Source organism: Camellia sinensis, chromosome 10 (genome assembly GCF_055761805.1).
Source record: "Camellia sinensis isolate YWXY chromosome 10, ASM5576180v1, whole genome shotgun sequence".
Lineage (NCBI taxonomy): Eukaryota > Viridiplantae > Streptophyta > Magnoliopsida > Ericales > Theaceae > Camellia > Camellia sinensis.
This window is the reverse complement of record NC_138970.1, coordinates 161,135,001-161,147,926: the sequence shown is the minus strand read 5'-3', so window position 1 is coordinate 161,147,926 and position 12,926 is coordinate 161,135,001. Positions and strand designations below refer to the sequence as shown.

Below are 12,926 nucleotides of genomic sequence, written 5' to 3'. Positions count from 1 at the left end.
TAGCTAGCTTCAAGTGACTATTTTTATGAAATCGACCTTTAGGTAAAGTATTTCCAGAAGTTAAATTTACCTTTGTAGTGGAATGTTCTTGTGTCATAAGCGCATCTTGTCCTCATGCTTCCTCCTCCACCCGAATCTGTGTGATTAGAGTCTCCAAGGACGTCTCTTTTTGCTTGTGACGCATTGACTTTTGGAACTCCCTCCAAGATGATGGAAGTTTGTCAACAATACCTGCTACAACAAGATTGTCTCCAATTTTGATGCCTTCAGATCTAACTTCAGCTACTAACATCTGAAAATCTTGAACTTGCTCCACTATTGATTTTCCATCTATCATCTGATAGCGGAAAAAACGGCTTGCAGCATATTTTTTAGCGCCTGCCTCTTCAGTGTCATATTTGTTCTGCAAGGCTTTCCAAATTTTCTTGGCAGTGGTGTAAGTAGTATCATAATAATCATAAAATTGATTTGAAAGACAATTCAAAAGATAGTATCGACATTTATACTCATCTGTGTTGTATTTTTCGATTTTTTCAAGATGAGCAGCATACTCCTCGTTGGTCATCTCTTCTGTGGGGACTTTGTTAGGATTTTTCTCGGTCAGGATATACGCCACCTTGAGGAGACTGAGGTAGAAAAGTACATTGCCTTTCCATCTCTTGAAATGAGCTCCCTTGAACCGGAAGGGCTTGTTAAGATCGCCGGTATTCTCGTTGGGCTTCTCCAGTACTGGCTCCATGAACTTTTGCTATTTGAATCTCTTTAAAATTGTTGGTGATACTTACAAATAAAACATTAGAAAATACACAAAATAAAAGTTACAACAATTAATATAAGGGCTGAGGCGCGGGAAATTTGTTCTCTTTAAGGAGATTCAAGCCCTCTGTGGTTAGGTAAAGCCTCACATCGGTGCAGCAGAAAAACCTTGACTTGTCCCCCCCAGGATACAACAGCCCGACTAAGTCGTATGGTTCACCAATACTACAAAATTGGTTAAACCCAAAGCTTTATCACACACACCCTTTTTATTTGCCTGATAATCTCACTCAAGACATAACAACACAACTAAAACTTCTTCACTTCTCGTGTATATATCTCTAGACAGGACATAAGTTCACTAAATATATAAGAGCCTATCTTGGTGGATAAGAAAATGAAAGAAGACTTGGATAAGATTAGAGACTAAGACGAAGACCTTAGGAAGCTTACCTTGGAAGGATGAAGACTTGGATGGATAAGCATGGTGGACCAAGACCAAGACTTGGCCAAGACCTTGGATAACTTAGAGGGAAAGAAAAGAAAAAACCAATATATAACACATTATAATATTAAAATACCTGCTAACAATACGTTTTTAATCACGTAACTAAAGAAATCTTGAGAATAAGTGAACCAACAGTAGAAGCAAAGTTTAACAAGGGATACACCACAATTACCTAATCCACAGCTCTCCAGCATACCAGGTATCTAGAAAGAGTTCTAAGCCATGATTAATAAGGGAGCACACTCTTGAGTCATCTTTAGCCTTACAGATCTTTCTCGCTGAAACATCTTTCAATCCAGGGCTACCAGATACTATGACAGCTCCTTCAAACTTGCATCACAGAAGTAAATTTTTCAGACTACTTTAATAGAGTAGCTAACTCCACACACATACACAAAAATCCTCTAACATCATTAACGTACCTTAGAAGCGCATCTCAAGGCCATGTACAATGCGATTCTTGCTCTCATGGAGTATCCAACAAGGGTAACTTTTCCAGGATTAATATTTTGAATCAACTTTTGTAATATATCTGCTACTACCTCAATTGATAAACTTCATTCTTGTGCAGCTTCCCTCATGCCATGATTTTGCATCTTTGATCGCCCATGGTCAGGAAGGTCAACTGCAATGCATCTTACAGATCCTGAGATGGCCTTCATGATGGGTATCCAGTCTTCACCAGTTCCAAGAAACCCATGGAGAAACACAAGTACATTATTTTGCATCATTCAAATTAAGAAAGAGTGATAAAGAATAACCACACCTAACTCAATTTCAGTATGTCTAACCAGTGGTGCTGCAAATGGAAAACCATTTTAAAAAGTGAAAAAAAAGGGAAAGAAGTTTTTTAGTTACAGCTGCTAGATATACAAAATGTGGACAGATAACCACGCAACACAGACATAACTCTTTGTGTATCAATACAAAAGATGACATATAGAAATGTGTAACTCACTTCCCCCACATTAATGGAACTCCTTTACTTTTTTCCACCATGTACAAGAAACCAAAAGAAAAAAAATGCACCCAGGAACTATTTGCTTTCCATTATTTGCAGTTAATCATGTGCCAAATTATCTGGAATTACACAGGTATTAAATACCCTGGAGCTGGTTGTGCAATACAAAATATTAACAGGATATGTTAACATAAAAATTAAAATTCCTGTACTAACTTCATTGCTTGATCCAATCTCACGTACATTGATGAAAAAAGAGAAACCATATGAATTAACTGTTAACTAGTATTTATGAACTTCTTCCCCAGTAAAATTTCGAAGGATGACCTTGTTGTCGACTTGAAAGTTTCCCAAGAGACAGCCAGCATCATCAACAGATGCTTCTATCAAGCCACTGTATGGATTACGATGAATATTCAGAGGTTCAGCAGTTATATCTTCTTTAGGCCAGCTGTAAGTTCCAAGACCATGTGCTATAGAAGGGGAAGGTTCCTTATGCATTGCCATACATATATCTTCCTTTTGCAGCTCAAGATAATATGAGAACTGGACATAAGCTGACAAACCTAGGCTACTCTCAAATGTAGCACTAACAACACTCATCTTTCCCTGCTGCTGAGCCCATCTTGCAATCAATGCTGCATTTTCAAAACCCCCAACAACACTTGGTTTGATGACATAACAAGAGTTATAAAACGAAACCAAATTAGGTTCATGTTTCTAACTTTTTCCCCAATGAATATAATTCATATCAAAAGATGAATAAATAATGAGGGGGAAATTGTGACTGAAAAATTTTAAAGATGCTGCAGTTTGTAAGTTCTGATCGTGGTAATGGTTTTCATGTTTCACTGATAGAAAAGAAACGAAAGGCACATTATCTCAAGCATAACATGAGTCGAGATGAGTTTAATTACTGAAGTTTTATGCATCTTGTCCTGATTGAGGTATGCAAGAAAACCTACAAAACAAAATTTTCATTCAATTATATGTGGTTTAAAACATATGGTAGGATTTTTTCATGAGGTGTAGAAAGTGAACTCTTTGGATTGACAGTGACTAGTATACTCTCTGATGAGGCATACACGATGATACGTATTACATACTGCTCGTCCCAATAACTAACATAAGAAAATAAACTTCCACTTACAACAGCAACTACTCCTGAGTGAGTAAACTTTGCCAGCATTTCTAGAGAATTTTCTTGGACATTTTCAATGGTTTCATCCAGTGCTACAGGTAACCTAGTTTCTTCACAGAATTTAATTATATCTTCTTAATCCTGAACAGGTTCCTGAAACAGAGTTGCACAGAGACAGCTAAATAACTAGAAACCTCCAACAAGTTATTCAGAACCATGTCAATGAACTACTAATAGAGATCAATGCACTAAAAGCAGTTAAATAAACACTCAAATGAAAATGAACCACAAGAATAAATTGTCAATCTAGTAATATGTGATTACCACAATTTAGTATTGTAAAGTACCAAAAATCTCTATGCAATTCCTATCAAAAGAAAATCTGCGTACTAGCAAATAAACCTAACACAATCCATTCTGTTGACCAACAAGGATTAATAGCCAATTGTACTTGAAGTATACCTCAATATACTGTAGGCCACAATTCATCACAGAAGAACCAAATAGAACTGCTTCTTCATAGGTCCATTTCTGATTTGCATCAGCACGAAGGTTAATCTGGTGGCCAACCTTCTTTCTAACTTCTTGTATAACCATGGCATCTTCAATGGGATCTGGCCGACGTGCTACCTGTTATTGGAAGAACCATTACTAAGCCAGCTAGCATTTGAGATAGTTTGTAATTTAAAAACCTTCAGTGAACTAATAGTTTTCCAGAAATAAGAGCCCAAATTACCAAGTTGCTTTAGGAAATTTCATCTAGAACAAAGTAATCTAGAAACAGTGGGCATGTTTGGTTTGGATTTGTAGAGTGATTTTGAGAAAAAAAATTTAAAAAATTTGTTTGGTTTGTAAATTTTCCAAAACAATTTTCAAAATCACTTTCTCTTTCTTACCTATCAATCAATCACTTTTTCTCTCACTTCTCTCATTCTCAATCACTTTTTCTCTCACACACATCTACTCAATTATAACAAAATATCAAATCATTCCAAACTTCTAAACTCCAAAACTAATTTCAAAATACAAAACCAAACAAATCAAAAAAATTTCTAAACTCTCTCCCCAAAACAATTTTTGAAAACTACTCTCCCAAAACCAAACCAAACCAAACATACCAAGTATAATTTGGGAAAGATTTCTAGCTTTTAGCTTTATTGCAGTGAAACCTTCTCCAACAAGTGCAGCTGCAATATCAGCAACATCCTTAGGAGTCCCATTGGAGTCAATAAGAGCACAAATCTGAACAGTAGATGACCTTTCAGATAACTCTTCTTGCGTAGCTGTCTCATGATGGAGTATATTCAATAAACTGGAACCTTCACTTGCTGCTATAGCATTAAGGATTGCCATTTCCAAACCACATTTGACATTTGGAAAGATTGAGCCTGGCTATATAACAAGGAAAGAGCTTAAACTTTTATCCATACAAAGTTGAGAAGACAAGTAGCGAAATTCTTTACCCAACGTCTTTCGTTGGTTATTATACTATCTAGAAATATTAATATTGTATTTGTAGAATGAAGGTGCATGGACATACCAAGATTCCTAAGCTGTTCCATATCCAAGAAGAAAATGAGCCCTTTAAAAGAGGAAGCAAGTAACTAATCTTTGCTGCTTGTACGGCATGAATAAGAAACCAAAGTTGCTCTTCAACGTCAATCAAGTTATCTTCATGGATCTCCAGAGGTGCAACCTGTTCAAAATAATATTTTATGAGAAACGGTAGGGGAAGAAATTTTATTTTCAAAATAGAAAAGAAAAGAAATTTAGTAGAATGAAAGAGAACACAAAGAAAGGTTGTGATTATCAAATAATAAGTTTGACATGTATTGTACCATTAGGGAAATTTTTACAATAAAGTACATATGTTCCTGTCTTCCTTCCAGAAAGGGGGGACTCCAAAAGTTTTGCCTTCAATTGTCACAATTTTGCAGTGAAACCAGTAATTATTAGATCCATATCTTTCTCATGTAACTGAGGGAATTAGAGTATCTAAAGGGCTACTGCCTACATGCATCTCTCAACTCAAAAACTGAATCATTTTATGAATTATGATGTTGAAAATCCACATCAGTAAGTAAAATTAAGTCACACCAACTAATTATAGTTGTTTTATTAGAAAAACAGAGCCATTGGTAGGTGTAAACTATACAAAGAACCCATACATATCAACCACCGTACTAAAGTCACCTTGCAATAAATCAGAGATTGAACCACAGTAATAAATTACTACCACCACAAATCTTTTCTTTTCCAATTTCAGGAAAAGTACTAGTTTGTGGCATTGTGCTCTTACCAATGCCTTTTTAGGCTTTTTAACTATCCTTAAGACATAAAAGTGTTACAAAAAGCTGCACTCTTTTAATACAAATGCAAAGTACAGAACACGGAAGTGCATTTGGACATTGGAAGAATAGCTCCATTAGTACAAATGCAATGAATCAAACACCCTAATCTCTTATTAAAGCCTTCAATGAAAAAAGAACAAAACCCTATCAACATTTTTGGCACTTCCATTGTGATATACAGTACAAACAAATATCATATCTAGTGAGCTCATGAATGTATAAGTTCATTGCATATCATTATCTTAACTTGCTTCGTTTAATTTATCCAAGAGCAATCCTCTTTACTCAATAGTTATAATGATACTTACTCGTGTTTGGCCTGATCATGGTAGAGAGCCTAGTTAGTTACACATGAGAGTGTGTAGAGGATATAAATAAATAAGCTTTCACCCTCTCTAACAGTTCAAAACTTTTAGATAACTTGGTGGTTAACAACTTAACATGGTACCTACATAAAGGAGATCCCGTCTTCGAACCTCACCACACCTGTTAATTATAATACTTGCATGTACTCAGCCTGCTCAAGGTGGAAAGCCACCACACATGGAGGGGGCAAGTAGAGGTGCATTGTAATTTACACCTCTCTTTAACAGTTTAAACATTTAGATAATATAGTGGTGGTGAACAAACTAACTGGAAAAGTATAAGACCCTTTTCGCAGCCCATAATGCAGGACTTAAATGATAATCCTATTACTATTTGAAGGAAATTAAATCCCTTGGCTAATTATCAACTATATAATTTGATAAAGAATTTTGAAATCCCAATTGGTGATAGATATAGTAATACTTATTTTATGACAAAAGCTAAGAACTCCATACCTTGGATTAGATCAACATACTACATACTCTCCCTTGGACAATATGAATGTGGTTATTGCTAAGGATTATTTTAAATTTTTATTATGATAACTTTTATGATGGAAGATATGAGACAAATAACTATAGTCTATATCCTACAACCTATTATTACCACAATGGAAGGGCACGGGATACGTTCCCAAGCACACTGGAAAAAAATAAATAAATAGATAAACATGCATACTAACCTCACCAAACCCCACACTTCCATCTTCAAGTGACAAAACTACAATAAAACCTTCTCTGTAGCAGCTCATAGGGTCATAGTATACAGAAGTTGAAGTAGGTGGGGCACATAGCTGAATTCTGTCTCAACAAAAGTTCAAAAAAAACATATATTACACATTTCAGGAGTTTGAAAATATGATTTGGAGATATTTAAAACTCAGTCCAATAAAACTCACCTATAGAGAGAGTATTCCATTTTACAAATTTCAACAAGAAAGAAGCCATCTAACTTATAATCCGAAATCGAAAGCCTTGAAACAAGGCTTAAGGCATTGTCTGCTGCTTGACATGCAAATTGTCTCAACTTACTGAGAAGAAGGGGAGGAAATGTGTTAGCAGGGCATGGAGGTGATATGTGTGTGAGGCAATATAGGTAAATCACTCGAACAATGATACAATCTGACTACCTGTGGAAAGTAGCATTGGCATCGATAGAGCTCTCAATCTCTATGATCCCATCAATCTCCCCCTATCAAGATGTCAACAAGGCATTTGGCAATTCCATTTTTGTCTGCACTTGTACATGCTTCACACTGCACAAATTGTGGTTTTGTTAACCTAAGAAGAAAGAACTAATTCACTAGTACATCAAATGGCTAGGAAAATAGAAGGAAAGTGATAGTAATGAACTACATACATAAAGTCATCTTGCAAAAGCAAAATCAGACACATCAGCTAGCAACTTTACAGAAGAGCATAAACAGTTGAGAAACTAAAGATAATGGACACACTATCAAAATTTAACAACTCTGCAGGGTTATGTTTTCTCTGTAATAATGGGACTTCTGTTTATTTCAAAATGTCACTATGTAGACTGCTTAGACTCATGAAATGATAAAATATTCCTTTTTGTTTTCTATTCTCATCTTCTTCAAAAGTGCACCCTTCTGTCACTAGGAGTGTTTTGGTTGAGCATTCATTCACAGATCTCTATGTTGGAGTTATGAATGCTGATTCAACTAAAAAATTACATGAAGGATCTTCAAGGTATTATCACAAAAGAGCATGCATGTTCATGCAAATTAAATTCGATTAATTTTGATGAACAGCACCCATTCTAGATATGCACATATTAATGTCCAACACTAGCAAGGTATTACAAATTCAATTTTATTGAGATAATACAGTGTCACACAACTGAATAAAAAAAAAGTGTCAAAGTCAGAATGGAAATACAGAAAATAAAAGATAATGAACATTTAGTTGGACATTAACAGACATATAACACATACGTACCAACTTCTATGTTAGACTCTTACCCATGTGCCGCACACAGGTTCTGAATTGAAACATTATGAGAAGTATAGAAATACTGATCCAATACTCTTCATTCAGTTCTATCTGCAATAGGAAGGAGACTGAAGATTGCCCCACCATGATTGTTTATTACAAGAATTGTCATAGGTTTCTGGCGTAACCTTCAAATAGAAAAAATTACTCAATACTCTGAGAAGATGTATATAGCACCATCTCTTATAAATGAAAATATAAGTAGTTAGGCATAACATGTATGCTTAAGAGGGGGTGGAAAATCATTAGAGAAGGAAGATCTGAGAAGATAATGCCTGCTGAACCTTTATAAACTCATCTCAAGAAAGCTGTAAAAATGCACTCAAGAACTAATGAAATTTTCATTAATTTAGTTGTAAAACATCGCACATTTGCGTTAAAGTTTCTAATGATTAGCAATTTTCTTTTATTCCCTCAATTCTTTGCCACTTATACAAAAGGGTCTTGTTAAAATGTGCCCTTAGGGCACATGTTAAAAAAGTTGCCTATTCTTTATTGCACTTACTTTCATGCAGTATGTACAATCTTTTTAAGCCTCTTAATATGTGCCCTAGGGGTACACATCAACAAAAATCCTATACAAAATACTATATGAAGTACCTTCACTGCTTCACGAATTTAATAGTCAACTTTCTTTTGTTCAAGAGGAAATAAATTGAAACCAAAATGGAATTAAACTCCAGCTACTTAATTTTTTTAGCTTGAAAATGAGCATCATATTTCAGGAAGGGCAGGCTGAAGCACCCCTATATCTACAAAAAAGGACTAACAAAAGTTTGTAGGAACTTGAACTACAGAATACAGACACAGTAAAAATGATCTTTGAAAGAAAATGTCGGCTATGATAAGAGTCCAACTTAAAAGTTCAGATTAGACAATAGTTTTACCAAAATATTTGTAGAAAGTTTGGTTTGGCATAGTAATGATTGTCCATGGATATCTCCATGTAAACAAGCATATGAAATGATCTAACAATGTGAACAGAAGCATAATTATGCACCAAATTATGTACAGAACTAAATAAAAGAACTTGTTACCTTTGCTTCAAAAGTGCCAATCCATTTGTATCATGCAGAAAAGAAACATCTCCAATCAAACAAATTACCTAAACATAACCACAGAAGTATGAACAAATGCAACGTTGGCAAAATCAAGAAAATACTAAGAAGCATTAACTACAAGGCAAGCAGTCTTATGACTTCAAGAAATTTGTTGTTGAATTTATCAGAAGCAAATTGATTAATCAGAATAGAAAAGGGGGGGAAATAGAAGGAAAGCAGTAAGCAGGTTACAGAAGGTTGAAGGCATTGAATGTTCCAAAGAGTCAATGATTTAAAAAATCACCGTAGAGAGAAATTTATCCAAATAGACTTTGATGCAGCTTATGACTTCTTGTTCTATGTCAATTGTATGTCTCTCTGCTATCACAAAATCAACAGGCATTCATAATCCATGCATTCATTTTGATCCAATTTTCATTCAAAAAATTGTCGTTTAGTCAGATCCAACTAAAACTCCACAGCCTGGATCCTTCGACTAGGATGTCAGCTTGTGGAATTCTAATGATTCAGCTAATGTTTCTTTTCTTTGCTTTTCTATTCAATTCTTTTTTCACTCAAGAAGGGACTCTTTATTTCTTTTCCTATAGTAAAAAGACCCAGTAAATATAAGCCAAAGCTCGCATCCATATATGAAACTACTAGCATAACCCGATACAACTTGATATTCCTTTTTGCTGGATCTATGTGACTTGATAGTCATATTGAGACAAGCGTTACTACTTTTCACATACAATCCGTATAAACCAAACCAAACCAAGCCTTAATCCCATCAAATGGCGTTGGCTACATAAATCCTTCTTCTCCGCGCGGCCCTATTAAAGGTCATTTCGTTAGTCAAATTAAGTAAATCCATATCTCTATTTACAACGCTAGCCAACGTTAATCTAAGCCTACCTCGTCCCCTAACACTTTCATCTACCGTTAAAGCATCGCATCTCTTCACTACTGCCTCTGCTGGTCTCCGTTGAATATGACCAAACCATCTCAATCGATTCTCTCTCAACTTATCTTCTATCGGTGCTACTCCTACCCATTCCCGAATACACTCATTCTTGATTTTGTCTTGTTTAGTCTTGCCACACATCCACCTTAGCATTCTCATCTCAGCCACACTCATCTTATCTACATGTTGTTTCTTAGTTGCCCAACACTTCGTCCCATGCAACATTGCTGGTCTAATGGCCGTTCTATAGAACTTACCTTTAAGTCTAGCGGGAATTCGTTTATCGCACAGTACCCCAGGCGCACTTCTCCATTTACACCATCTCGCCTTAATCCTATGGGCCACATCCGCATCAATCTCCCCCGCTATTATGATAATCGACCCTAAATAATGAAAATGTTCACTCTTAGGCATGTTGTTTCTTATCTACATGTTGTTTCTTAGTTGCCAACACTTCGTCCCATACAATATTGCTGGTCTAATAGCCGTTCTATAGAACTTACCTTTAAGTCTAGTGGGTATTCGTTTATCGCACAGTACCCCAGACGCACTTCCCCACTTACACCATCTCGCCTTAATCCTATGGGCCACATCCGCATTAATCTCCCCCACTATTATGATAATCGACCCTAAATAATGAAAATGTTCACTCTTAGGCAGTTCTTGGTTTTCAATCTTCAATTCTCCTCTACTTTCATTGTTATTGTTACTGTTACTAAATTCACACCCCATGTATTCTGTCTTAGTTCTGCTTATCCGGAATCCTTTAAATTCGAGAGCTTTTCTCCAAATCTCCAACTTTGTATGAACTCCTTCTCTAGTCTCATCCACTAGCACTATATCGTCTGCACTAGCACAATCCGTAAAAAAATTGAAAAATAAATGTTGATTCTCTAATATTTCACTTAAGCATATCGTATTATTTCAAAAGAAAAAATTTAAATTGTTGAACGTCTAAGTGATAAATGAAATTCGAAGAATGTCAAAAATCTTAAGCAATTTCAACAGAAAAATTTTAGTGTTTCAAGAATCTTCTGATATTGGAAAATATTCATGAAATCAAATTAAAATTGAATGTATTTTCAAAATGCTTGTGCATTTCAAAAATCCAATTTTTGGGTCTTTTTACCTTTTTTTTTTTTTTTTTTCTAGTTCATTAAAAATCTTCCCTAAAGCTCTATGCTCAGTTCAAAGAATATTATTTTACGTGCTTCTTTCTTGAATTGTTTGGGTGTTTTGTCCCCCTTAACATTCAGATTAAGGGAGCACAAAGTAAGCACAAGATCGAATACGAAACTCCGGGGGAGGAATCTTTGCCGTGTAGTGCCAAGACCATTGTGGTTGTAGGCAGTATGAAAGTGAGAAACAATTTGCCCATCTCCAGCTCACGAAAAGCTTTGGCTATGGGTTTGATAAGTGGATGCAGCGTGAAACGCATAATAAGAATAATCTTAAAATCCGTTGATTCAAACAAGAATACCGGACGTAAGATTCCTCCCTAGACTCGTTGATTCACAAAGAATACCGAAAATAAAGGCTCAACAATAGTTGATTCACAAAGAATACCTAAAGTTGGAACAAAAGAGTATAAAACTCGAAATATATTAATTCTCAAAAACTAAAGAGTCCTAACCCTAAGGCTTACATCCATTATTTATAAGCAAAATATAGACCTAACTTAACTAGGAAACAACCAGAATTGGCAACTACCATAATGTAATATGGAAATAAGGAAATATAAAGAAGATTACCAAAAATGGAAATAGGAAACAACCATAATTGGCAACTACCATAATGCAATACGAAAATAAGGAAAATTACCAAAAATGGAAATATTGCAATAAAATAAAGAAACTACTAATTTGATCACTGGAGATTGCATGCTACATTAGTTTGGGTTTGGAACTCAGATTGAAAGTTTGGTTGTTGGGAGGGTGATGAGATGGGGTGAGGAGTGGATGACGATGATAATGATGAAGGGAAGGCTCACCTGATGGTGAGTTTTCTACTTCGATGGCCTATGATGTGGTTAGAGGTCACACCTGCCAAAGTGGAGATTGGAAGTGGATTTGGAAACTCAAAATCCCTTCTAAACTCAAAATGTTTATGTGGATTGTGATCAATGGGAAATTACTTACAAACTGCGTGAAAGTGTCTACGGGACTCTCTAACAACTCTACCTGCCCCAATTGTACAGATGTGAAGATTTGGATCACTTGTTTAGAGGATGTATTAAAGCTAGAGATACATGGGCAGCTAATTTTGGAAGGGAGTGGTACTCTTGTTCTTTAGATGAGCCTTTGAGGGATTGGATCAAGAGTAACTCGAAGAAAAAATCATCCTTGAATCATCGACTGTCTTGGTTTGTTGTGTTTATTACATCTCTTTGGACCATTTGGAAAAACCGTAACAAAATGATTTTTGAGAACAAAACTACAAACATAGTGTTAAAACCATTTTTGATTACTCTGATGAAATCCTTCAAGTTTTCAGAATGCGTATCACTTCTCCAAAAAAATTCCAGTCTAACTATGTGGTCTTGTCCCATTGCGGGAATGATCAAGCTTAATACGGATGGGAGCATCAAAGGGAACTCTGCCCATGGCGGCTTCGCTATGTTGTTCCGTGATGAAAAGGGAGCTTGGGTCAGTGGTTACTATGGAAGATTGGAGAATTGCACAAGCTTGAAAGCGAAACTCTGGGCTGTGTATAAGGAACTCACCATAATTCTTCAAAGAGGCATGCACAAAGTTGTATAAACAGATGTGGAGCAGATCGTCTAACTCATAGAAGATGGTCCCAATGAGAAGTGCCCTTTCAGAGGACT

The 12,926-nt window shown here is 35.7% G+C and overlaps 2 protein-coding genes and 1 long non-coding RNA gene across 6 annotated transcripts in view; all 3 read right to left on the bottom strand.

Moving 5' to 3' along the window:
* Window positions 1-12,926, bottom strand: part of LOC114282620 (protein PHYLLO, chloroplastic-like) — a 330,809-nt gene that overhangs the window by 151,386 nt on the left and 166,497 nt on the right. The window lies entirely within an intron of this gene.
* Window positions 2,289-4,142, bottom strand: LOC145789107 (uncharacterized). Its single transcript, XR_014342831.1, has 2 exons — window positions 3,829-4,142; window positions 2,289-3,519 (listed from the first exon to the last, which is right to left on the bottom strand). It is a non-coding gene; the product is annotated as an uncharacterized LOC145789107 (long non-coding RNA).
* On the bottom strand, window positions 4,353-9,281 carry LOC114314907 (protein PHYLLO, chloroplastic-like). The gene is made up of 7 exons (XM_082893274.1): window positions 9,133-9,281; window positions 8,065-8,223; window positions 6,982-7,338; window positions 6,766-6,883; window positions 4,907-5,062; window positions 4,485-4,758; window positions 4,353-4,378 (listed from the first exon to the last, which is right to left on the bottom strand). Exons 3-7 carry the CDS (start codon window positions 6,999-7,001, stop codon window positions 4,353-4,355), a joined length of 594 nt encoding a protein of 197 aa, XP_082749400.1. The 5' UTR covers window positions 7,002-7,338; window positions 8,065-8,223; window positions 9,133-9,281.

Excerpts from the sequence above, each read along its gene's own strand:
- LOC114314907 (XM_082893274.1), bottom strand. The coding sequence starts at position 7,001 with ATGGAATACTCTCTCTATAG. Across the intron at positions 6,884-6,981 it reads ATGGAATACTCTCTCTATAG|AATTCAGCTATGTGCCCCAC; the intron begins GTGAGTTTTATT and ends TTGTTGAGACAG. Across the intron at positions 4,379-4,484 it reads TCTTTCCCAAATTATACTTG|TTTTGGAGTTTAGAAGTTTG; the intron begins GTATGTTTGGTT and ends TTTTGAAATTAG.